The sequence below is a fragment of the Branchiostoma floridae genome, chromosome 3, assembly GCF_000003815.2.
Source record: "Branchiostoma floridae strain S238N-H82 chromosome 3, Bfl_VNyyK, whole genome shotgun sequence".
Taxonomy (NCBI): Eukaryota; Metazoa; Chordata; class Leptocardii; order Amphioxiformes; family Branchiostomatidae; genus Branchiostoma; species Branchiostoma floridae.
This window is the reverse complement of record NC_049981.1, coordinates 9,871,134-9,898,585: the sequence shown is the minus strand read 5'-3', so window position 1 is coordinate 9,898,585 and position 27,452 is coordinate 9,871,134. Positions and strand designations below refer to the sequence as shown.

Below are 27,452 nucleotides of genomic sequence, written 5' to 3'. Positions count from 1 at the left end.
CCGGCTAAACTCCTTCCCATTTGCCACAGCAAGATCTGCTTGGAGATTAGTTTGCAATTGCTATAAACAACAAATGTATGGATTCTGGTCATAGGCAATTTTTTGTCATTATCTAGGGAAAATGTGCTCAACAAAGAGTGAATGATATGGGAAGGTTTCCTGTAGCTTCATCATGAACGCGCCCATGTAAAACACGTATTATATTATAGAAGTCTATGGGAAAGTCATGGATGAGACCTTGTGTTTTGTGAGCCGAACCACCTACGTACAGTATTCGTCGAGCTATCCTGTCTTTTCCGTGGTAAATGAGGGCACATGAAAACCCAGGCTACTAATCAGGGCTCTAATAGCCCGTTAATACATGCTTTTAGCCATCGCAGTTTTCTAGACCAGTGATTGTAGTAACATTTTGTGTGTGAGTAACACCTTTTGTGAACCATTAACGCGTAATTTATTGTGGTATACTTATAGGATTAGACGCATTCTTTCTGAATGATTTCACATAATCAGTGCGAATTATGGGATTTAGAAAACCTCCCCTGTTGTTGTATACGTATTGCTTAAAAGTCCTTGTACTTTGCGGGTGGTATAAGCTCTAATTAAGAGCACGATGTTGTGCCCTGGGCACACCGATAGTCCCCTCCGACTCGTTTGTGCGCCACATTTTCCGTCCGGGACCCGTCTAGTGATTTCTAGGCCACAATGACCTCAAACTGGTAGGTAAAAACAAAAGATGTTCATAACATTTTTATTTGTTTCTTTTACTTACAGACTGTTCACATCTGGGGCACCCCTAAAGCTCAGCACGAGTACGTGGGTCCTACCTCCAGCTTCCGCCCGAGGGCGCTGCTGTGCGTCGAACACGAAACGGAAAAGGTTAGCGTGACGTCATCAACCATTAGCAAATCAGGAAACCAATTCTTTGTTTTTATTGGCTGTTTTGAACACTGACAGCAGCAAGTTATCAATGGAATTTTTCAACAGCAAGGTGTTTTAGCTTCAATTCTTTCGCCAATGGGACGTTCAAGTGTAACCAATCCCCTTGCCAATCGTAGTATGGTGTGCTTGTCTTTCAGACTACAGTGAACCAAACTACGTGAAATATTTTAGTAGAATAATTTCGACAGGTTTACTCTATGAGATGGGTAGGAGTTAACGTTGCTGATATTGTAGATATACAACGTGATTCTTTGCAGTTACCTTTTTGTATGCAAGGTGTCGCTCTTCACTCCTTGCAGGTGAGCATGTACTGCGTGGCGTGTAAGAGACCAGTGTGCCACCTGTGCAAACTGGGAGGATCGCATGCAAACCACAAGTTTCACCAAATGAACACCGCATACAAAAACATCGAAGTAAGTTACGTTTGTCTCTTCTTTTCCCTAACATACCTAAAATTTTGCTTTTCTATTTTAAAAAATGTCCCTATGTCCATACAAAGAATTCATGGATACATTGTATTAGCTCTTATGAGATTGCTATGTTATTTTTCTTATTTTCAGGAGAAACTGCGATCGAGTTTGCGGATTTTGAAAGACAAGCAGCAAAAGGTAGAAGAACAAAAACGTGTGGTGATGGAGAAGAGGGAGAACAGCAAGGTTCGCGAAAGGCCAAAAACTTAGAAACTAACATTTACGATAACGTTTACGGTACTTAGCCTTCTAACCATGGTAGTTTAGCCCTTTTCATTCCTATTTTTTTGTCGTATTGCTGCAACAGATTGTGAATTATCTTTAAAACAAGTCAAACAAGTACCTACGTCTTGCGATGTTGCAACTACCGAAGACAGGTTGTGATTCAAAGAGCAAAACAAGATGGCCGACTCAGACGTCACGACGGTCAATATGGCGGCGCCCATTCCTAACGGTAAAAGCGAGCATGTTTTGAACCGTTTTTCCTCATTACAGAAAGCAGCCATTCTGGTGAAAGACAACATCGCGAAAGCCATCGACTCTCTTCATTCTATTTTGGACGACCGGAAGTCAGTTTTGCTAGAGAAAGCGGAAAAGGTGATGTTTGCACAGGAAAGCGACCTCGACGCCGCTCTCGCCCAGTCTCGCGAGATGATGGGGATCTCGGGGCTGATCGAGTACGTGGAGCAGGTCCTGAAGGAGAACAATCACGCCTGCTTCCTCCAGACAGCCACGGGACTCTGCAAAAGGTAAAAGACACAGGAGGGTAACAGTTACTGCAATCTGTATTCAATATGATGTAAAGATAGGCAAATTATGGACTTAATAATCTTATTCGTCAGCGTTTTAAGTCATAACTGTCAACACAGTTCCCCAGCAAGTGTCCAAAAAGGCCCATTTCAGCAATTTCCATAGATGGTGGAAAAATATACGACTAGGGCCCAGGTGAAAAACTAATCCCGTCATTTGAATTAGGTTAACAACTGGCCTCTTCAAACTTGGCCACCCAGGCCATAGTCCTTACAGATTGGCCAAAATCTATTTTTTTTGTCACAGTCAGGGTCTAAACCATGAAATGCAATTTTCCAAGGAAATCTATTCTATAATTGGTCCATAGGCGTTTGCGTACAATAAGATCTTTGCATTAGATTATAGAGTCTCCAATATTTGTGCCTACTGACTTCAAAACCATCGACAACAAGTCTCAAGTGTAATGTTGTAGTCTTTCTCAGAACAGAAAAGAATTAAGGCATTTAATAGTTTACGACTTACTGTGCACATGATTTCTCCTACTTAAGTTCTTAACCCAGTCTTATTATCTGTGTGCAGGGTTAAAGAAGCCACGGAGATGCCCCTTCCAGTAGACTTAGACGCGACAGGCGAGTCGCTGACTCTTGACATCACGAGGGAGGAGGAGATGCTCTCTCAACTAGACTTTCTGCAAGGTAGGAAGTACTAGTACATCATAAATCACAAATCTGAACAGCTTGCAAACTACTCGCTTGGGCATCGGATTGGAATGTGACTGTAGCATGGGTCTGAAACCCGGTGTCTCTCAGCCGGGGCCTAGGTCGGCTGCAGCAGTACCGGCAGAACTGTGTGATAATATTATTTCGGGTGGCCAAAACAGAGAAGAAAATTATGATCGACGTACATCCGACCCCATTGGCAATGCTAGGCATAAGCGAGGTTGCTTCATTGTCAATATCACCAAGCAACATTCATTAGGTAGCCTCTACCACACCAACTACGCTGGCTATAAGGAGAATAGTTTGCCTGTGGAGTTTGGCCACCAGAGGGTTTCATTGAATTGCGCCGTCAGGAGAAGGAATGTTAACATTAGCGTGGACTGTCTCTCCTGGGCAATTATTTCCTTAGTAAAGCCTGGTGGAGGCTTTACTCAGGCCCTATTTCAGACTGAACTGCTACATAAACACCCGTGAAAACTTTGTGAAAAATGCATTTTAGCTACTTTCTTTTTTTTCCAGCTCCAAACAAGGTTGTTCTGCATACCAACGCCATGGTAGCTCAGGATGGACGAGTTGACGTCACATGGAACCCCCTACCCCCTACGTCATCACCCGCCGACTCCATCCACGTGCAGTGCTGGAAAATGGCGGCGGTAGGTGGGGATGCCGAATTGCACGATGGGACATCGGAGGCGCCAACACATGCGCAGACGATCCGGTGTGTTGACGTCATTACCTGTCGCTGTGAGCTGTCGGAGTTGGAGTCGGGCGCGTGGTATGCTTTCCGCGTGCGCGCCTGCAACACGGCGGGACCGGGTCCGTGGAGCGACATCGGAACCATCAGGACATCGCCTGGTATGTTATTCTTTTCATTGGTTCCGTTGATTTAATTTCATGTAGTTCACAACTTATCATTAGTGAAGTAGAGTTGTGATGTATGTAGGGAAAAAACTTCCTTCCTAATTTTGGAAAAGGACCGAAATTCTATTTACAGTAATAGATAACTTTCTGTCATCAGTAAAATCATGGCTGTCCCTAGGAATAACCTTTTAGGTTTCACAAAAGCTAAACTGGTACTAACTACAACAAACATGCAAAATATCATTTCCTTATCGTCATTTCTCCTCCTTTAGATTTCTTGTCAGCAATATTTGAATGATTTTCTTTGAATGTTTCAGATCTACATTTTGACCTTGAAGATAACTACGACCATGATGCTCTGCGTATTGACATCAAAGGACGCGCCATCACCTCCGTCCTGCTGCCGGCCAAGCTTCGTCCTGACAACTCCGTCAATCATGTAGTTACCATGGAAACGCATTACGTCACCGGTGACGTCAAGATTACCAGCGGTCACCATTACTGGGAGGTTAACGTAGGTCGTGACAGTTTCCTGGCGGTTCTCGGTGTAGCAGACGAGGGGGCGATCCAAACCGAACTCCGCCGACAAAGCGACGCTGACAGCGGCCATGACAGCTGCGACGAAAACGACCTCCTCGGCGTCACAAGCACCATGGCAACCGTCACGGTTACCATGGGAACATTGGAAGGGGTTGACAAGAGCGTCAAATGTCGCCATGGTGACGACTGTGGATCACGCGTTGGCATCTTTGTGGACGCCGACGAAGGTGTCGTCCGTTTCTACGACGTCATGACGAGAAAAATGGTGAAAGAATGTTCCGTGAACGCTGGAAAAGTTCTCGTTCCTCTGATTGGACTGTGTGGACCAGGAATAGTCCATTACTAGATTTAGGGGTTGGGATTGAGAAGGAGAAGATTCAAAGAGAAAGGTTAAAGATGTTCTTGAATTGAAAATGTAATGTTCTACATGTTAAACACACAAACCTACCCCTTCTATTTGTAGCAGTAGGCTGGGGCATAAAAGAGCCATTCGTAGAGGAGCTTCCCATAAACGTGTGGCATCATCATTCTATGTGTACACAGGAGAGTATCACAATAGTCTCGATATCCTGTAATTGATCAGAAATATGCTCCTCTGTGAAAGCTTAAGAACCTAAGCCTTTTAAGAACATTGTAGAACAATGTATTTGTCTCTGTTCCCTAACATCGCAATTGAGTCAAAGGGCATGATTTGGTTTTCTGGTTCATCTTATCATTAATTGATGATGAGTTATTGACCTGTGTATTTACTTGTTTAAAAGAACGTTGTGCCGGTGGGGTTGATAACTTAAGTTAATAAGTTTGTGAATTGTGAACGAGAAAACATGTGGTTGGCAACAATTTAGTCTGTACGGGGGAGGTGAATTGGAATTGTGCGATCGTTATGTAATAGGGAGAGGCAGCACATTTCAGTTGTTAGTTAATTACATATGGTACATTGTTTATTATCTTTGGCATGTAATCAAAATTTCCCATCCATACCCATGATAATCTCTTTACGTGTCAAGTACTAACAATTGACACATACCATAGCTTACTTGTTACAATAATGCCGTATTCTAGCCGAATAGAAGTTGCGCAAGAAATAGGGGGTACATGATTCTTAACACGCATGAACAGCGAATTGCATTGTAGGTAACATGTCAAAGGTGAAGGCCCCTACTTGTAAACAGTTCTTGTCACTGCCATTGCCAGTCTCGATTTACATGACAATGTCCAGGCGTGGTTTGTTTATGTCTGAGGGGCACCTTTGACATATTACTCACACTGAACATGTGTACTTAAAATCTTGAACCTCGTTACGAAATGTTACCATCCAGTGGGCATTAATATGATAGTGACGGTAAGGAGCATTTTATTGTACAATTCTGGCAATATGTAAATAGGATAGGATTTGAGACTGTAACATGTGGAGGTAGTTTTCAACATGTCAGTTTTCGAATACATGCCATGGTGTCTATACATTGTAATGTCTCGTTTGTCTTCTATTGTTTCTTATGGAGTAGTTTCTTCTCAAGATTATACATTATTAGCACCCAAGGTCATTAGAGAATGTCCTTGCCTTACCCTAACGAACTGCAGTGCGTGTTGGTAAAGCTAGGTGGCACTGCAACCAAACTGTAATTTAAAAGAAACAACTTTTCTTTACGAAAAGCAGTAATGCATTTTGCTGCACACTTGCTGCTGAGTACTAGTACTTAAAATCATAAACCACCTTATACGCATGACCGAACTACAAAGCCCCAAGAATAAGCCACTTTTCGTTATCCAGGATAATTTTGTAGCTGCCACTGAAACACTGAGTCTTGGAATGCGTGGATGATGTATTAGTTGCTCGAGGGTTAAACGCATCTCTGAGCGAAGTGCTGTCCGAAATGCGGCCGTGCTTTGTTCATATTTTGGCGTCACATAACCTGTCTTTCTTTCCTTTGTTTCCATGCAACATTGTGTACTCACTCGTTCTGACAAGCCCAATCAGTCAACCATCTTAAAATTGGTTCTCTTACCCTCCCTGGCTCGGCTGGTGCTTTCTAATTAGAGTCTCCCGTAATTAAAGACACTGTACTTAATTAAACACTACCTTATCTAACTCCTTAATCTTCCGACAAGCAGGGCGCTATTGTTTACGTTCGCTCTCGCAAGAGCGAAACAAATCTCTCCTTTTGTGTCCGGATCGTGAGAATCGCCTCCGTAAACGGTTTGAGACCGCGGGCCATGCTGACAGAAAATATCGGACTGTCACAGAAGACGAACGACACCCTAAAGCACAGAGACCTCCTCGATGTTATAATAATTGTTTCTGCATTTTTTCTAATCGCTCATTTGCACGACATCATTTTCTATTCCTAGATATTTCGAGAGCTTTGAGACTGCACGGCATCTGAAGAAAGTGCGAGAGCGGGCCTCTCTGTCGATACATCTTTGTCGACCTAAATTTCATCATGTAGAAATGCCAATCATGTTAATTATATACTACTGCTTATCGGACAACACTGTCAATTTAGAAACTTTGGGAAAAGGTCCTTCATCTTTTCCTTGTGCTAAACAGTTTTTTAGCTCTTATGATTGTGTAAACAATATGGAATCTTGGAATGAAATGTCGTAATATGTATAATTCAAGACTTTTTGCTCTCATTGTTGTATCGTTACTTAAAGCTCTCTTCTGCAATGGGCGTTTGATTTAAAATGCATCAGAGCTAAAATCTAAAAGTGGCGACAGTAAAAAAGAATATGAGAAGATATTGTAGGTAGTTGGAGTAATATTTTACCTACAAATGTCTCCAATGCAAAATATGATACCAAAGGAATCACAAACTTGTCTGGTCCCGTCCACTTCATCAAACCATTGTAGTGCCTAGTGGCAAATAGGTCAGGTGAAAGCGTTGTCCACTATTTATTGTACTGTCCTAACTACAACCAACTTAGAAAATCCCTTCTCTGCAATCTTCAAGACCTTGTAGGCTTAAACCTTGATTTGAGGACGTTGTCTGATCCAACTCTGGCTCAGCTTTTGCTCAGGGGTTCACCCTCTTTACCAAAGGAACAAAATACCCATATTATGCATCTTACACAATTGTACATAGTCCAGACCAAACGTTTTCAAGTTGATTGAATATTTTCCTTTAAGATCATGTATGTATATATATTTACTTGTTGGATCCGTCACCCCACTGCTGTACTACTATCTTATTTGATCTCACGTTGTTTTGTCCTTTATTTTCATATGTCCTAGTGGTAATGTTAATATTAGCTTCGCTAGAGTGCATTCACCACTGTGTCTTGTGTGATATGTATACCAATAAAAAAAGATAGGTCAGAAAGGTTCATTGCTATTTCTGTAGCAGTGTATATTTTACAGGGAAAGGTTGTTAGCCCATTTCCATTGCTCAATTTTGAGGCTGCTACCAGTTGAGCTACAGAGACATCCTGCTCAATATTTTTACACACGTATCTTTTCATGATTTTTTTTATCTTTCTTGTGGTTGTATCTCTTCTTGCCGTGTTGAAAATATGTCGAAAACATGGCGACAAAACAACTTTACATCTGCTTGGAGATCATACCCGCAACAGACAGCGCCCTTGCTTGAAAGACATACGGGGTGGATTTATGGGTTTTTAGGTCAAACACTGTCAAGAGTTCTCAGTTTGCGTTCTTAATCCACCATAAACGTGTGGTAGAATAGACGAATGGGCTTTAGCACGCTGTGTGGTATGGTGTCATTCTGAAGTGGGTTGACTTTAAAGCTTTTTTCCGAGGTAGTTAATACCATATGAAATAGTTCCGTCGCGTGCTCATCTTTAGATAAAGTTTACTCGCACCACGTACAGCGCAAATATCAAATATCTTGTCTTGGACCGATTGAAATTCTTCTACTGAATGTGAATGATGAAAGTTCAATCGAACAAAAAACATCTTCCTACGGATATAAGGAATGGACTTCAGATAGACTACCAAAAATCTACAAAAGTAAGCCACTGTCAATATTGTGCCACTGTGTACATTGTCATAGACTAGTCATGCGTTGTCTATATTTGACATGACAAGTGGGTAGGGGGTCATTGGCGACTTCTTGCGCTATTACCACTTCGGTAAAGCTTCTCTACTTATTTGTATACTCATGACATAATGTGTGTGCTTGGATTGCTTTTGTTTAGATACATGTTGATAGACCTTATCTCTTATGATAAAGCACTTGTGAAATGAAATGTACTACTAAGTGCTCAATTTTCCGCTAACACCATAGTTCACAATGACAAAAAATCTTGGCATTTTTCGTCACACAACCCATTCATGAATTGATTGATGAATCATATGACTTTTTAATGTTACAATATACAATATCATAGAATAATGAGGGACTTATGGTTGAGTGAAATAAGTGTACTTTGTGTTTGTGGCCAAGTTACACCTATATAGTTAGTCCTGGTGTTTGTTTCACATAGAATGAATACTTCGAGTGCTTCATGTGGTCGACGTTTGATTTTCAAACTTTTTTTGATATCGTTAGATAGTCAAGTACCCAATTTTACACATATGTGGAGAGAGAAATTGTCTTTCCCAAGGACACAACATCTAGTCAGGAATGCTAGGAATCAAACCCGTCACCTTTCGATCTCGTGTCCACAAGCCTAGACATTTAAAAGATGGGCGTCCTGAAAAGTATGGCTCGATCATATTTTGCAAAACAGGCTATGAAAAAAAGACGATTTGTTGAACACGAAAAACGGCCAGGTGCCATGTTAAGGAATTTGGGTTAATCTTCAAGAAATCCTCTTTACCTCCTGGAGAACAAAAAGACAACTACCAGACTTAATTGTGAGGATTACCTTGGCTGAAGGAGGATCTACTTTCTCTGTCTGTCGTTTGACAAACTGACCCGTGTTGTCATCACGTGACGTCACGAATTCTAGGTGACGATTTTAACAAAGGCGCCACTGTATTATGTATCGGGCATTGTCAAGTGACAATGTATATTTTATAGTAACATATTTTGAGTGATGTAACAAAATGCGTTAGAGAATGAATATATTGACACAGAATACGATCAATACGGTAGATATGACGTCATGGAATAAAAATGTACATGTAATACAGTGCAAGCTACCCGGGTGCAGTTTCTGCGAAGATGCCACATAATAATGTATCCAAAACACAAGTTATGCTGCAGTATCAAGTTCAGGGCCCTATTTATAGGGCGGTATACCACCTATACCCACCTAACATCATCAACATCGATTAATCCAGTCAAAGATTCTTGAGTTATTGTTGTGAATGCATACACACAAGTATACAAACCGAGTTAACACTATATATTATGGAAGCTCATTTGTGTTGGTAGTAATCATAGTACAATTCTAAACTTTCTTGCAACACAAAGGTTGGATCAAATTTTCAACGACCACTGACGCCTGTCGAAAATTTGATCCGTGGATACTTTTTCCTATACATTGTACCAGGGAAATTCCCCTAGCTCTTTCCGACAAATACGGTAGCCAAACACACTCCTAGGCCGGCTTTACTCCTCTGGCAGCTTTTGAAACGATCTTATTCTAGCATAAGATCTTCTTGGGGATTATAATGGATAGTGGACCTTGGCTTAACGTCCCGTCCGAAGGACTGCAACCATTTCCAGTAGCGTGCATGTCGGGTGAGCGACACAGCCGGGATTCGAACTTTGTTCACAGTAAAAACAAGTAGGGCAACCCTTGAACTGGGTTACATTTTATTCGAGTTTAATTAAAGCGCCTGGCCGAGAAAGATGATTGCTTGTTTGATCATTCCGAATCAATAGGTCTGTGCAATGTGCAAGATTGTTTGCTTGTTTGTTTGTTTGTTTGTATGTTTGTTTCTTTGTTTTGTTTACCAGGTTTGTACTGAGCAATACAAACATCATATCCAGACAGATGTATTTGATCCACTCACACCTGGAATTACCCATAGCTAGTTACGCTGTGCTTGTTATACACATTGTTATATCTCATATTTCTCTTTTCTAGTCGCAATAATCGTTTGTCCTGGAGCGGTTGACACCGATGACCGATGACCAGTCACTTGGAAGTCAGGAACCCTGGAATGGGCAGTTATGGACAATTCTATTGGCTGGAGGGTCAAGGGGTTAATTGCATTTTCATTCGGTCATTTTCGGTCCTCATTTTCTTATCCACAGGTGGCATACGGGTAATGTTTGCAACACGCCATTACATTTTTACACATTTGTAAATGTCAAAGAACAATTGTCTTGCAGGCATTCAACCGGCCCCTAAAACGTCTGACTAATATTTAAGTCAACTCGTTTCGTGACAACAATGATTTTCCATTTTCAATGGACATATGAATGTCCCTGTAGCTCAACTGGTAGCAGCCTTACACCTCACCTTGTTCCAATTATTTGATGACTTGGAGACCCCGGTTCTTCTCCTGGGTTCTCTCTCTCTCTCTCTCTCACACTCTCTCTCTCTCTCTCTCTCTCTCTCACACTCTCTCTTTCTCTCTCTCTCTCTCTCTCTCTCACTCTCTCTTTCTCTCTCTCTCTCTCTCTCTCTCACTCTCTCTCTCTCACTACTCCCTCTCTCCTTCTCTTCTTCTGCCTCTCTCACTCACTCACTCTATCGTCTTCCGGCCCTATCAATCACCCTTTCGCTCACTCTCCCCTGATCCCTCTCTCTCTCTCTCTCTCTCTCTCTCTCTCTCTCTCTCTCTCTCTGTGTGTGTGTCTCTCCCTATCTGTCTCTCCCTCTCTCTCTCCGTCTCTCTCTATCACACTCTCTCTATCTCTCCTTCTCTTCCTCTCAGCTCCTCCTCTCCCCAATGTTCTCCTGCACACCTGCACATGGCACATAGTTAAACCGACGGTGGTCCAGACTGCCAGGCGAAACCCTTTGTTCACATCTAACACTTTCTCTTTACAACTGTATAATCATGTCGTACTCAACACCTCAAGACCACAAAAAGGGGTCTTGGCGATTTTATCTGTCTACAAACACCTTAAATGTCAAACACCTGGGATTTCTCACCTTAAAGCGACTTGCGCCAACACTTTTCCATCTACAATGGCTTTTTTGCATGTTTTTTTTTTTATTGATTCTAGTCATCATTCTGTAACATTGAAATGCTTGCAATTGTTCCTTTGTTTGTTACCTCCGAGAAGGAGATTCACCTCCGACGTGATACTGTGTTTGGTTGTGTTTGTGTGTTCGCATCTATATCACTAGCGTTACTGTCGTCCATAACATCTACGAGCCTTGTGAAAAATCGCAACAATTATGATAAGACAACGACCACTGAAATGACAAATAATTTTAAAGTTACAGTATACTCAAAACATTTTACATGGGGGGGGGGGGGTCAGGCGATCTGTGGAAACCCGTTTTAACCGTAAGGAAACGCCAGGTTTCACGAACATGTGCGAGGATGAAAACCTGTGGAGATGTGAGTTTTCGTGTGGTGTGATTTTCATTGTTTGTGACCCACACAGAAAAATCGCTAACATCTAGGACATAGATGTCGTCAAAATTTAAACACTGGAAAATGAGCAAAACGCCACTGACCCGAAAGCAACATGCACCTATATTATTTACACACACGAGCGCCTTTTCCTTGACCCTTATTCTTCCGTAGATGCTATCTAGGGATGTCCCTGTAGCTCAACTGGTAGCAGCCTCACAGTTGACCTCCTGCTTCCAATCAGTACCAAGGAAAATCCTAGGAAGGTCATCTCGGTTGGGGCTGCACTTATCTTTTGGAAAGGGCGTAAAATGGGAATTCCGTGTCAAGGGGAAGGGCTAGTCCTCTCTGTAAGAATATACCCTGCTACTGAAACAACAAGGAAACTTGTTGAACTCATGATGTGGGTACTACAGGCTGAACAACAACTACAATGTGTTATCTTTTGTAGTCTGTGAAGTAATACTTGAGAAGTTATGTGAAGCGACTCAAGTAAAAAAAAAAATTTAAAGACACATCTTCCCTTTCCTCCTTACGACAATACCGGCTGAAGTTTCCCACGCTTTTCCCGCGACGTTTTGACACCTTAAGAAACGGATCACCAATTACCTGTACATAATTGGCACAGGTGATAATCTCTGCCTCAGTACACGGCGGTCTGAACTAGCCTTAAGGCAAAAGAACTCGCCCAGAGTGTTAAGTAATCTTACTGTCTTTCACGGGTTAGTCATACCCTTAAGTATGGACTTAGTCATTTAACAGATCTAGAGAGAGGGCTGCACAAGACGTTAGCGGGTAACTCATGCACTGAATATGCAGCACGTTGGTAACCTCACTGTGGTCGAGCGATTTGACGCAGCACTCACGAATTTCTTCTATTAAAAAGATAATCTTTTTACGCTTTGTGTGCCTTGTTGTGTTTTTAGTCTATGCTTTTAAGTTTTGCATGGTATTCCCATTAAAAGTGTAGCGCGAATCCAATATAGGACGCAGTTCAATGAGATACCCAGTTTACCTGTGTGCGAAAGAACTTATAAGTACTGCTACTACAAATCAAACATGGTGAAAACAAGAAATCTTTTAAAAAAAGTTGTGCCTTGCCGCGTGTTAGGGATATCGTCAGGAAAAAGTAGGTCAGCACTTCAAGCCCGGCAAGGCAAAATGCTGTGCCTTGGCAAAAACACAATACAATGACTGTTTTTACTGTTTCTGAAAGAGCTAACCAAGAGGAGTAAAATGCTTTTTAGATCAAGCGAATGGCTTGAACGGTTGCTGAGATATGGCTCCACAAAGTTGCCAAAACCTACCCTCAGATATGGCCGGCTGCGCGATAAACGATGAAAATCAAAAAAATACCTTTTTTGAGGGGTGATGAAAAGGTAAGTAAAGGCTGCAAAGCTTGTTTTATCTTATTTCCCCGTAATATGTACTACATAGAATCACTCCACAGAGTTCTGAACATTCATGGCATTTTATTATGCTTTTACACAGGGTCGATGTATGCAGCACCCACTGGTGTCCTTTCACACAATAATTGTCATCTTACCTTCTTCTTTAAGAAATAAGTAAATTTGGGTTTAAAAGTTCACATTTTGGGTTACAGTCAATGGTGTTTTTTGCACCGGTTGAGTCGCATTGTAGAAGATTAAATATCATACTTCATATACTTTTGCAATGTACACAACATTATGGTATGTTATATTACCAACAATGTCACATCTATAGAATATCAGCAATATTAATTGCCTTATAACAAGGTCAACTTGGTCAAGGTGAAAGGTAAGTGTGTGAATATGTCGCATTATTTTCATGTTGAGCCATGATGTTACACTGTATCAACAGTACAACTTTACACTTAGATACATTTGTAATAAAATATAGAAGACAGATGTTTGTACTAATAAGAGATAAAATATCAATAGGTAGACATTGTGTAAACACTAAATTTATTAGGACAAGTTCAACATTTTTCAAGGTCAAAGGCTCAGTCTTCAGGATACATACAATCGACACAGATTTCTTTGATGTACTTGCAGGTACATGAACTTCTCCTTATTTAATCAATACTATAAATAGTATAATGCAATTTAAACTACTTTTTACAAAAACAACAGGCTTACTCATCATTTTCTGTGGTTACTGGTAGCAACAGTATTCTTTAACAAACTTAATGCTAATAGCACTGGCTGCACAACTTGTCAACATTATGTTTGACCTCTACCATTCAATATCTCCGCTCCGCTCTCCAGTCTTATATCAGCTACATCTAGTACTTGGTGCAATCTACACTCCACCTGAAAAACAAAATTATTTGAGTTTCATGATTAACATGTCTACCATCATGGTGATAATGTTCTTCCATCTGAGGGGATGACGACCTACTCCAGTACCACGTCTGATGTTCATCTACATCATCATCTTTCTTATGACTTCTTTCTTTCTTGTGACGAAAGATTCAGAATGATCCAATAATGAAATGAAGAATTCAATAAAGAAAGAAAGGCAAGTTGGGGTAAGGAATAGATTAACTTATTATCATTGATTAAGTAGATAAATACCTGCAACAAGATGGAAGGAGGTAAGTGTCACTGTTTCTGAGCCATCTTCTGCGACTGAATCTCAGTACCAACTGCGACAACCTCGCCCGGTCGGTAGGAACCTGGCTGATAGGAGAGACAAGAGTATAATATTGCAGGTAAGTACATATTTATGATTTCTGCTACACCAGAAAAACCCTTGGCACAATCTGACAAAGAATACACAATCTGGTTGCACAAATTTTTCACGTTAACAAAAATGCTATTAGTGTTTTGAAAAATTTGGGCATAGGTTACCCGGCTGACCCATATCAGGGGGCACGGTGCCTCAAGTTCAACAAGTGAAAAAAATACAAAATGGTATTTTAGTCTTGGAACGAGGCAAGGGATGATTCACACCAACAGTAACGATGACATTGAAAATACAATTGAGATTTTCTTAAAAATTGGGCATACCCTGTAGGTACCTCAAGTTACCATGGTGCCTCAAGTTCAACAAGTAAAAAGAAATACTAGTAGTACACACAATCAATGATCCATATGTAAAATATGCTAAAGAAAGCAATATGCTAAAGAAAGCAATAAACTAATAAGAAAAAATTACTAAGAAACATTTTACATACATGTAAGTTTCATGACTAAAACATGGATAAAGAAACACTGCATAGAAATTATATTGCTGGGATTGACTTGAGAAAAAATTGTTCAAAAGCACATTTTCTTCAACATGCCCCCCTCCCCCAAACACTACAAATTGTATCAAGTATTTTACCTTGAAATTCTTCATCCATAGCGTCAAAAAAGGTTCTATTTGTGCCGCTTCAGTCACATATCCTCCGTTTCTGAGGGGCACGCGGCCCAAAATTTGGCGCGTTTGGATCGCGCGGCGCCGCCGTCCGGCCAAATCGGGGCGATCGTCGGGGAAAACAGCGTACGGCAGAGGGTTTTCGTGGTAGCGTTGAAATACCTAGTCAAACGTTCTTGAGACGTTTCGATGACGTCATTGCCTACTTATATATTCACATGCAATGCATTGGTCTAATTAGGCATTTATTTCATCTTTATGAATAGGTAATGCAAATTATTATGCGAGATAATTCACTTGATTATATATTTACTTCAATGGATTTGAAATATTACCATACGAACGCTTCATTCATTCGATGTAACCAGATGTTAAGAGGCTTTCAGTACCGACCACAACTGTTATCGAATGCGTAAAAGGGAGGTATAAAGATTGACGGGGATGTACTGTTAGTCGCCTAAGCCGTAAGTTTGTCCTCGAGAAAGAGAACTGGGAAGGGCCTTTGGAAGGGCCTTTGGAAGGGCTGGGTTAACATTGTTTGAACCATTGATCCATCCAACCATCCAACCAAGAAAATAGTGGCCACAAGGCCATGCCGCTATCGCGGCAAGGCAAAAAACTGTGCATTCTGCGATCACGAAAGAATGGGGCCAGCAAATTCCGTCCCAACTGCTCCGCGTTTACAGACAAAAAGAAAAATACTTTCCTTCTAACATCACAAAATCCACACATAACAAAAAGGTGGTCTCAGAAAAAGAAGTCGAACCCAGTTTTTTAGAATGTAGGGTCAGCTTTGAGACTAGAATATACACATGCATTACTGTTCTATATTATTTGTCCGTCCCATTCGTGTTACTTGCAATTAGTCTTCGGGAAAGGATTCGTAACAAACTTGTCATAACGACTATTTAATTTTCAAGGTGTGTGAATATGGGGATAGTTTCCGGCTGTGGATGGTGTTTTAATTTCATAGACAAGAAAGGAAAATGTCGTCTTTAAAATACAATAAAGATAAGATATTAAGATAAGAGATTTTCTTCTTGTCCTATATGATAGACACCATAGTTAGAACTGGTCAATGTTAAAACACACTAAAACAATGCTTCACGCAAAAGTGCTAACACGAATTTCAATCTTAAAATTTTGTCTCCACCAGAAAGTCACCAGGGTCTTCCTTACAAACAATGAAAAAGCAGGTTATTCAAACTGCGAAAAAGTCGCACACACTCTGTGAAAGAAATTTCACCCATGTTTCTTCTGTATACATCCGCAGGACTCAACTACTCAAATCTGTCCTTACGTCAAATCTCGACCAAAATGGGATAGCTAAGACCCTATATATTTGATATAACCAAAAAAATCCATAAGGGGCCAAATTAGTCAAGAAAATTAGGATTTTCGTGGATTCTAGGCGCTATGTATTTAGCACTTCAATGCGCAACTTAACTCACCCATGACGTCTGCCCTATAAACACTGTACGCAGTAAAAAAAATTCCACATGCAAAAGATCCTATGTTTAGAAAATGCTATTTGGATGCTTCGCACGTGTATGTAGCGTTACTAGTATATACCTACAGGGACTCTGTTTTCATTTTGAGTATACGTAGAAGCGCAAATAGAGGATTTGACTGAAACATCATGTTGCCATTGAAGTAATAAAGGGCACGGGTCTGTCATATGTGTGTGCATATCAGGTCCGTTTGGGTTCTGTATAGGTCCTGGCTCGTTATGCCGTGAGGCGGTTTACTGGATATGCAAAACAAACAAATAGTCTGTATGGCGTCCGATGTTTATACCACGGTCATAGATATACTTCGGAATTCTATGTATGTACCACTCCCTGTAGATATCGCTGAACATCTCAGCGCCATTGGCCCCTGACCCGAGGCTAACGTTTCTAGTTCCTGTTTCCAGACTACACGCAGTAAATTTAAATCTAAGGGACAAAGAAGGTAAACAATGGTGTGGGGTGGTAATGTTTTCAAGCCGGAATAACTTCTAAGAGCTACACTGCAGTGTACCAGGTGCCGCCATTTTAATTTCTCAATTTTTTTCAACTTTTCTATCACATGTCTTGTAAAAATGATATTTACCTTTGTGAGAAAATAGGTATTGTTTTCTGTCTGTTTGTATGTTTGTTCTGGCGTATGTCATAGTTATTTGAATATAGTTATTTGAATATTGAATAGTGTCAGGATGTGAGGCTTGCCCAGGACCAATGTTCGTCCCGCTAAATTAGTGAGAAATTCACAATAATGAATGAAGTCACAAAAATTTTAAATTCTTCACAAAGGTATAACATCTTCGATGTATTGTTACCCGTTTGATATACTCTCGGTGAAAGTCATTTTTGCTATTTTCACGACACACCCTCCTGTCGACCCCTTCCTGAATCGTCCCTACATTTACCTGAGTTAAAAGCCCCCCTCCCCCTTGCGTGCATGGAATGTTGTTTGTGTGTGTTTCCGGGTGCCGGTGTAAAAGGGCCGCACCTTTATTAAAATAGCTCCCCAAGTGCCATACGTACAGAACAGGGACACCAAGTACTTTTAGCCCCAACCATTTCCGAACAGGTGAGATCGAGAAGTCACGGGTTCGATTCCTGGCATTCCTACATGGACATCAAACGACACTGAACACACGACCTCCCTACTTCAACCATGTGTTGATTGGTACACCTGGCGTTGGTTTGGGAAGGTAAAAGGTGGTGGAAGGAAATGGAAGGGCTCCACCTTCCAGTACGGTATCCAGTAGACAACTACCTATCTAATACACAATAGACAGCAACACATGCCCTGTACAAGGCTATTAGACTACATGCACCTTTAAATCTTTATTTCTAGATTTACAAAATTACTATATCAAAAGGGCCCTACCACAGTAATCGTACGATAGCAAATTGATATCTTTTTTGTTTCTCGTGGAACAGTTATGAGAGTGTCGCACAAACGCCAGCTATCTTGTACCAGAAAAGATTGATGATGGTCTGTCTTGCTGAAAATCCTACGACAAATAATGGATTGGATCGTCGTTGTTTGGGACTCTGCATCTTGAAGTTCTTAATAAACTTTTTAGCTCTACAGACAGCAGGACGATAACACGGTGAATACTATTGGTTCATAGATGAAAGTATAGCACAATTTTATCATTATCAACCAATAAACGTGTAGATCTATATTCCAGTCTCAAATGCATTGTGCAATCGACCTGTTACAAAGACATAACGCAGAGGTGGAAAATAAACTCGTGCGTCAGCCATGTTTGTTGTGTGTCGGTGCCTTGTACATTACCTCGGGTAATGTTCTGTAAAATTGTGTACACATGTTTACTCATTCCTTGTTTTACGATAAACAAGTAAACAATACTCACGAGGCCTCTAAAATGTCTGACTAATTCATTCAACTTCTTTATACGTTTTGGGAAGGAATTATACATTTTATTTTCTTAGATCGACCATAGAATATCCTTGTCTATTTTTCGAATTATTAATTCTCTTGTTGAGACTGTTCTTAAACTCCATAATCCTCCAGAACACAAGATATCAATCAAAAAAGCAGTACCACAACACGCCGCCCAAACATCCTTCGCGTCCTCTTTACAATACAAGCTATCTGCTAACAAAAAATCAAGATCACAGCTTGTCCAGGACAAAAGATACAGAATCCAGAAGTTATTCTGCAGTACCAAGGACAGCTACCAGGAGACCCAAATCTACCAAGATACAAAATATAATCATAATCCATCCACAGGTGTTTTTGACTTACAGTCCCTAAAAGACAATAATTACACACACAGTGCACACAAACACACCACACACACACACACAAACACACACGCACGCGCGCACGCACATACACACACACACACATACACACACACACACACACAAACACACACACACACACACAGACACACCAAGTCAAGCCAAAACCAATACATACCTTCATTTTTCCTGGAGGTGAAAACCTTCGGTGAATGTGAAAAAGAAGCATTGTTTAGTGTGGGTCTGTCTTTATCTTTCCAAGTTATGCTGTTGTTGTCATTCTAATTTTTGTCCAGTCAACTTGTGGTGAAATATTTCTGTACAACTTAAGTCCACTTTTCCCATACAAAAATTATATCCGTATTCCTTTAGATATCAGGAGCGCGCATGTCATGCCTTGTTTAATTGGCATACTTTTCGACATTTATAATTTATTTGCTGTTCTCAACTTGTATCGAGCTAATTAGTTATAACATGTTCTCTTGTCCTTAAACGTGATAGCAAAATTCGCAACAAAATTTGTGTTTGTGTTTGTGTGTCAGTGTTAAAATAAAAGAACAAATCTTAGCTCAGGAGTTGATGCAATGTAACAATGAACAAAAGAAGGTCAAAGGTCAATGAGGACCTCTACTGTATCGTATTATCAAAACTACTGCCCTGAATGACACCACGACTAAGAGTATGACACGGGTTTTGTTTACTTTACCTCTTCGCAAGACTTGAGTTTACAAAGATCACTTTAAGGACAACAATAAGACCCCTTGTGTGGACGTCTTGGTCAGAATTCTCAACCACTCGTGTTAACAACAGATACCCCTTACTGCCAGGTGCACTGACAGCGCCATTTTATCTATTTTGAAAGCTAAGCACGTACAACGAAAACTACAGTCATGGCGGCGGCTTAGCCCTCCCAAAATCTATCCATGTTTACGTTTAGGATATCTCCCTGAAAAAAGCACGTCTTGTGGATACATATGCGGGTAGTTGTGTGTACGTAGAAGAAACGTAAGTGGTTTGAAATCCACTAATGTTTACGACAAGGGCGCGGGTGTTGTTTTTTTCTTCTCTATTTATTTTGCTTGTAGGGCACAGGCATCACAAAAAAGGGCGCTCGGTGGTTGAGATGGCCTCAGGGCGGGATGCCACCAGACAATACAACACAAAAGACACGTTTTGAAAACACGTATATACAAGGGGCCTAGGTAGGGTAGACTCAATGGGAAAAATCAAGGGAAAAGTCACCCACAATTTCAGAGAAAATTTGTCGTGTTCATGAACCAAAATTGTTCCTTTTGAAAGTAGTATGGCTTCCCTAACTTAAGGAAAACTTAACTTCCCTTTCATGTAAAAATTTACCGAGTTCGCTTGCCTTTCTTTACTCAGGAAAGCAATTCGTATTCTTTAACGATATTGTTGTATCAACTTCTTAATGTAAGTACAGCGCTTCTAAATAGTTAGCTAAATGTTTACCACAAAGCGACATCAAACAAGTAATGAGTATACACCTTGTTTATTTTTCAACGTTACAAGTCTTGACACTATACGACTCACACAAAAAGAATAGAGACTTGTACAGCATAAAATATCGCTTCAAATAGACACCCGTGTTGAAACTATTTCTCTCTAAAAGGGCCCGTTGCTATATGCAACATTTACTGTTCTGCTAAAATCCTTTGGCAACATTTCTGCCATGCATTCGCGTTACGGACAAGTTGACATGAAAGAAAGGCGGTGAATATAGTTCTAGTTAGCTACAAATCATGTGTCACAAAGTCACACATTGTAACGAAAACATAACATCTGTTGTTTACCTTTTATTTGTACAGTACTTCTTAACAGAAAGACACAGTGTACGAAAATCAGCATTTTTTCTTGTAAACACACCAATACATGTTAAAAGACTACTACTGTTGAATATGTCACACGTTGTTGTAAGTGTCACATTTCCTTACTGTTTCAGTAGCAGGGTATTTTTTTACAGGGAGAGGTTGCTAGCCCTTCCTCTTTAACATGCTTGAACACATCCACAAACACGGGACGGCCATTTTACCTTCCTTCCGAAAGACAGGTGCAGCCCCAACCAAAATGCCCTTCCCAGGATTTGAACCCGGGTCTCCCGATAACAACAATGAGCTTAACTGTGAGGCTACAACCAAAGAGAATTTTTGTGTCGTTTGATACAACCGACTTAGTTGGAACCATACTAAAAAGTTCCACAAAAAGCCTAAGGAGAGAGAAACGTTAACTTTATGTTGTCCGACTAATTACAAAGTGAGGTTTTCCCAAGGTAGTTACCGATTATTGAAAGTGATTCGCTTCACAGCATGGTGTAACGTATAACCCAGGAGGGAAAGGAAACACAAAACTAACAGTTTATACAGTAACATGTATACAGTAGAATCTTATATCTACGATTTCCCAACACGGCGGCTTATAATGGAAAACAACAAAACTTTTTTGTTGTGTTGGGTAAACTATGTTAATTCTAAGTAAACCATTTCATGTGGCAACCTTCTTGCATGTGGTAATTGTACATGTAGTTCAAAATGCCTTTTTTTTCATTTCGTAAGCAACGTTAGATTCAAATCCATTCAGGATTAGTGGTATCAATTGAAGTTTTCCTATCAAGTGATGTCACGAGTAAGCGTATAGGTTTAGTGGGTCCCATTGTGCAATTTCTTTGTAAGTTTTCTTTGTAAGAAAGGTTACAAAGTACATCGTACTTGCTTACCTTGTCTAGAAGGTTAAAGAAGATACTCAAGGAGTCACTTCATAAAAAAACTAAGCGTAGCGGAAAAAACCATGGAATCTGCAACATATTCCCTTTTCCACCCTGGCGAAGTTTAATTACGGTCAATTTACTAGCATATCCTCTTAAGTGTGGAACTTCAGGTTTATCTATATATCTCGTTAAAACTGTTATCTATGTTTATAATCTAAGGAGTTTTTCCGGCATAACCTTTAAGTTATCTTTGAATATCTGGTAGATAGAAACGACAGCTCCTACTTTCACTGAAAAATGAGTACCACGACAAGAAATATCTTCTCATTCAAACCCACCCAACAAAAATTCTTCAATACCTAAAAACTGCCCGTCAGTAAATTTACAACGCTGTGGTGATTCGCCAACAATTTGGTGTGGGTTACAACTACTTTTGAAGATGATGTCAAGGGATCTGGATAGATTAAAGGTATTCCACATAGAGTACAGTGGTATCAGTTGTCCTACTTTCTACGTATGCGTTTTGTCTATGGATTCACTCCATAGGTATGCCACTTACCGTCGCGACAGGGGGTTAGAACCTATTGTTGCAACAAAATATTTGACTACCAGCGCTACTTTAAGTTACAGCTACCTCTGGAGGATAGACAGAAGGAAAGATGGACGGATGGATTGGTGTTCGGCACGGGCCCTTATCAGTTCTCCGTCCAGCTGACTCAGAGACACGAGCTCGGCGGAAGAAGTGATAAGGGAGCGTGCAGAACCAGGAGAGTTCCTCGGGGCAGGGGCGGACCGGCCCCCCCGCAGGTCTGGGCGGTGGATCGGTGATCTTTTCCGCGGGGTTCACGCTTTGCTGCACACAGCGCCCGTGGGAACCGTCTGGTCTTAAGAACATCGTTGGAGATGCTGGTAACGTAGTCCGATAGTCGGTAAGACCCAGTCGCTTCTTCTCTTGTCTTGATGTTGAAGATTTGCCGACGACGTTTGACGGTAGTGGTTAAAGTAAAATGTTCTGAGGAAACTACACACTACTTTGTAGAGAGTCCAGTTTACATCTAAATCGTTGAACACGTACATCTCAGTGTTCACGACCGGAGTCATGTCTGCGTCAAGTCCTCTTTCCTTCGCCAAATGCCGCCTGTTCCCGTCCGAAAACACCGGTGGAAGTTTCCGATGTTGGGCTTACAGCAGAGCTCAGTCACAACCTTTCGCGCTCGACCTGACGACCCCGACTGGGCAAACAAGTTCCGTCGCGCGTTAAAAACTTCCCCTGAAATCACTCCGCCACAACGCGGCTCTGATTGGCTGCCTCGAACCATCTATGCAAATAAGCCCCAAAATGCGGGATCCTACCTGTAGATTTTGGAGGAGATTACGTGAACCCTTCATGCATGCAGTGCAGATTTTATACCAAATTCTCCCTAAACATTCAAAATTCTAGCCTTTTCTTGAGTTACACAGTACTAGATAATTTCCCACGCAGCCAACACCTCTTATACCAACCGAAAAGAAACGCAATGTTGCGGCGTATTTTAGTTGTCATCACAATGTTCCGCCTGTTCTCTCTCCCACAACTCTATCTGTTTAGGTTCCCCTGCTTGTGACTTAGATAAACCGGAAAGGGACTTAATGTAGCGGACCGTATAGTCCCACCAGCTTTGCGGATGACTACAAAAAACGTGTCGTTGTTTTAACTACTAACTGCTGTCTTCACACCGGAAACAGGTGCGGTTTTTGCTGACGTTTGTCAAGACGTTATGTGTATATTTCAGGTGGGAAGAGGTATCATTAGAATGATCATGCCGAAAAAAACTGATTTACGTGATTAAGTTTTGTAATTAGTGTAATCGGATATCGTGTTACTACAAGGAGGGGACACAAAATGCGGGGTGTTTTTAGGTGTCTGCACACAAATTGCGGTGTCAGTTATTTCTTCTATCCAAGATGAGTTGTTTTCAGATGGGCGGGGGGGGGGGGGGTTCTAAAGTTTTGTTTTGTTTTATATATAATATATAAGGAAAATCAACTAATACGAATATATGAACAAAGTGACGGCGGACTCACGTTATGCAAAAGTTATATCTTCACCGCCACATGTACATTATGGAAAATGAAATATATTACACGGCACTCAAACTTATGAATAGTAAATTAATATAAACCTAAATATTACATATGCAGAACACACTAAAAGATGAAGACTACAGAATAGACTTAGTTTTGCCTACTGATATGCTATCGCTGGTATCCATCTCCGACCGCACATTTTTGAAGAGTCAACCATGTCAAATGTGTTCGTGTTTTTTCTGTGAAACTCCTCCCTCGGAAATCCGGAATTCTCCGAACACCACTGCGCTTCTCTAAACAGTTGTTACAGCAGCGGTTCCAACCTGTTGCATATCTGTGCCAGTAAAGCTGTTCTATACCGAAATAAGAGATTCAAAACATGATAACCTCTTCCTTTTATCACAAATGTTTTTATTGTTTTAGGTACAACTCGTAGATATGTAGGATGTAATCGCATAAGACATACACCCCTGGCCTGCATATGCTACGGTCACATTTCCAAACCGGGCCCGGTCGGACAGCTTTTGATTCAGAAATCAAGATAAAGTGAAAAACAACAGAACACACAGAACGTAAAAAAAAAATAGTTATCAACATATAAATTTGTGCATATTCCTTGATTTTCGTGTCCGTAAATTTACATCCCGACCGGGTCCTGGTTTGGGCAATTGACCTTAGCGTAAGGCTTACGTCACATTTCCAAACCTGGTCCCGGCCGGGCAGCTTTCGGGAACTGAAAAAGTATGATATAGAAGACACCAATGTACACAAGACGGAATTGTATGCTACGGTGCTAAGGATAGTAGAGTCAGGAGAGTCAGGGCAACATTTCTCAACCAACTCCCCCAAACCAACTCCCCCAAACCCCAACCAACCCATCTCCATCCCACCTCCTTCGTTATCTGTGCTACCACGTGTTTTTGACAGTCGTGCAGCCATTATAATAAACATATGCATGTGAAAAGTTCCTCAAAAGTCCATCCACAAAGCCTGCTAATGAAGGGTGACATAAGCCTTCTCACAAAGACTCAGCCAAAGCCTTCGAGCGGTACTATATATGTTGTAAAAAAACAGGGAAGACAAAAACAGAATCTTCCACACTGATGCCCAATCGTGTTATGTTCTGATACTACATTGACAGAAGTAGTGAAAATTGCATTTTTCGGCATCCAAATTGTCTCTCTATCAGTCCTCACAATTAAAACTGGATTACCACAAACTACGTGTGCCGTTTAACCACGGTAAACATTTTAGATCCACGCTTTGTACTCCTGATAACGTAAAAAGATCCCCTCCCATAATTTTCCAAGGTAACTACGTTCTAAGATGTTTGTTTGGATCCAAAATGGCCTTCTCCTAATGCCTAAGATTCTTTCAGGAACAATTTAGATCTTTAAGATTAGACGTCTTCAAAGACACAGAGAAGATGAGCGCCTGTTTATAAGATTCGTCTTATGCATCTGTAACGCCCCCATATTGAGATTAACTTGCAAATGCTCCATATGTTCATGTACACGCCTCTATCTGTTTAATCTAAACGTGTAAAACAAGTACAAGCTACTAGTTGTGACGCTAACTTATCAACCTATAAGATGGTTTACTACTAACCAACGACAAACTACTATACAATTGCTTTTGTATGAGCTTCAACTCACCCCCCTCCCCACACTATTAACGCACGCGTTTTATTGACTCTCATAAAACTTTACGACAATTTTCCTTTTGAGAGACCGTTGATAAAGAATGTCTTACACTTTTCAAATATTCAATCTACTTCCTCACCTGTGAATACAACCAGGTGTTACGGGAAGCACCTGTATCATAGCCAGGTTTCATATAACAGACACGACTATCTACATGTTTACATTGCCACATTCTTAGCACCATGAAAGCAGTTTGTCTCAAGTGGTATTACATCTGTAATACTGCGGACTAGAAATTCGTCTTCTGGAACCTTATCGCTGTTAAGGCTCCAATCAAAGATCATCTCTATCTTTGGCAAATACGCGGACATTCCTGGAGATTTAGCGTTCTCTTTGTAAACCACAAAAACAGTCATTGTTTGAAAGCCACGTAAGCTGAACTCGTTTCACCCTCATTCCTTCTCCTTTTGTCTTCGTTTTCTGCGCTTTTCTTCACCATGTCTTGATCCCCTTCTTTACTGCTAGAAGGTTGCTCTTTTTTCAGTCTGATCTGTTACGAAAAGTACAAATGTGTTTGTAATTTTACAAGAACTTTCATATCTCTGCTATGAAAATTGACAGATGTTTAATAATAGACTATACAAACATAATGGCTTCATCCAATTTTTCGAAAATTAGCCATGATTCAACAAAAATCTTTCAAATTGAAATATGAAAGCACTCACCAGTTATAGTTCGATCTAAATCGCAATTTATCTATTTCTTCTAAAATTGATATCGTTGTGGCGTCGAACGGCCCAGTGGCTAGGCTAGCGGGCACGATGTCCACGATATCTCGAGGCCAAGGGGTTCGATTCCTGGCATTCTTTGTTAGACGTTGTGTCCTTGGGAAAGGTAATTTACACGGCTTTCCTAGCTTTACCCATGTTTAAAGGGCTAGGAAACTACCTTTATCTTTTTACACTTGATATCGTTGGCTTTGAGTCCGAATCTACTAGTATTTATACAATCGCCGGTAAACGAAAATGTATTTCATCTGCTGAATCAGTGCTACCGATTATACACATGGTTTGAGTAGATACGATAACGTCTAACGTACTATTCTAACAATGTACACACGCCACACCTGTACGCACCACAGCACGCCAGAACCATACCTGCGTAATGTCAGTAATCAAACCTTTGACGTCTGAGCCCCCCTCCCCCCTAGCCAGAGATGTTATCACAAACATACCCGCCACTTTGCGCATTCCTACAGTCTTATCAACTCCAAATTATGTTTGGAAAGTGCTGCGCATGGGCAAGAGGTATTTTTGTCATTGTTTGACGTAATCCCTCCAGACAAAGATAGGATGACCTAAACGACCTTCAGGACGATTTGTCGGCCATTTTCTAAGAAGAGATAATGATCTAAGAGACTTCTTTAGAAGACTGGGCACTTTTCACTTGCGTCTGTGTGATAACAAAGAGTTTTTTTTAAGATAGATCGATACAAAATATGGCGATTTCACTGAGTCATAACTTTACAAATTCAACGTCATTGAAACGGTCGTGACGTCAGCACATTGTGTGTATCTTTGGAATGGGAGAAAATGTTGCAAACTTATACATGACTAAGATTTCTTCGGCTTTGATGATCTTTTAATTTCTAATCACGGGAGAAAACACAATCATCCTTTAAATCTCTGGATTTACAAGCAGAATAGAAACGGTCTGATTCGGTCATAATTCAAAAGTAAGCGAAGGAATTTGTGTACGTGGGGGTAAAGGTTAAATGGTGGAAAATGACGAGACTAAATATGGACATATGATATATTGAGGTCACCGCATTATCTGTAGTCGACATTTGATCTGTTTTGCTTTGTGTTGTGCTATTTTGTTTTGTTTTTCTTGACCGGGCACCTTTAACTAGTGCTGGAAATGTCTGTTTTTGTTTGCTTGTTTGTTCGTTTGTTTGTTTGTGTGTGTGTGTGTGTGTGTGTGTGTGTGTGTGTGTGTGCATGTGTGTGCGCGCGCTAGCTAGCGAGTGTGCGCGTGTGTGAGAGAGAGAGAGAGATTGTGTGTGCGTGTGTCTGTTTGTGTGTCTGTATGTGTGTGTGCGGGTGCGTATCATTCACCGTATCTACCCCCCCCCCCTCTCTTTCTCTCTCTCTGTGTGCGTGCGTGCCAACATGCATGCGTGTGTTTGTGT

The 27,452-nt window shown here is 40.8% G+C and overlaps 1 protein-coding gene across 5 annotated transcripts in view; it reads left to right on the top strand.

Moving 5' to 3' along the window:
* The window catches only part of LOC118411539 (E3 ubiquitin-protein ligase Trim36-like), an 18,224-nt gene extending 12,484 nt beyond the window's left edge, over positions 1–5,740 (top strand). For 4 of the 5 annotated variants that reach the window (XM_035813865.1, XM_035813867.1, XM_035813866.1 and 1 more), the window contains exons 6-12: positions 772–876; positions 1,239–1,352; positions 1,500–1,595; positions 1,905–2,158; positions 2,739–2,854; positions 3,398–3,733; positions 4,057–5,740. In XM_035813865.1, the coding sequence (XP_035669758.1) occupies positions 772–876; positions 1,239–1,352; positions 1,500–1,595; positions 1,905–2,158; positions 2,739–2,854; positions 3,398–3,733; positions 4,057–4,625 (1,590 nt within the window). In that variant the 3' untranslated portion in view covers positions 4,626–5,740. The remainder of the gene's footprint in view (positions 1–771; positions 877–1,238; positions 1,353–1,499; positions 1,596–1,904; positions 2,159–2,738; positions 2,855–3,397; positions 3,734–4,056) is intronic. The other variant, XM_035813864.1, reaches the window with a different exon arrangement.
* Positions 5,741–27,452: the final 21,712 nt, after the last annotated feature.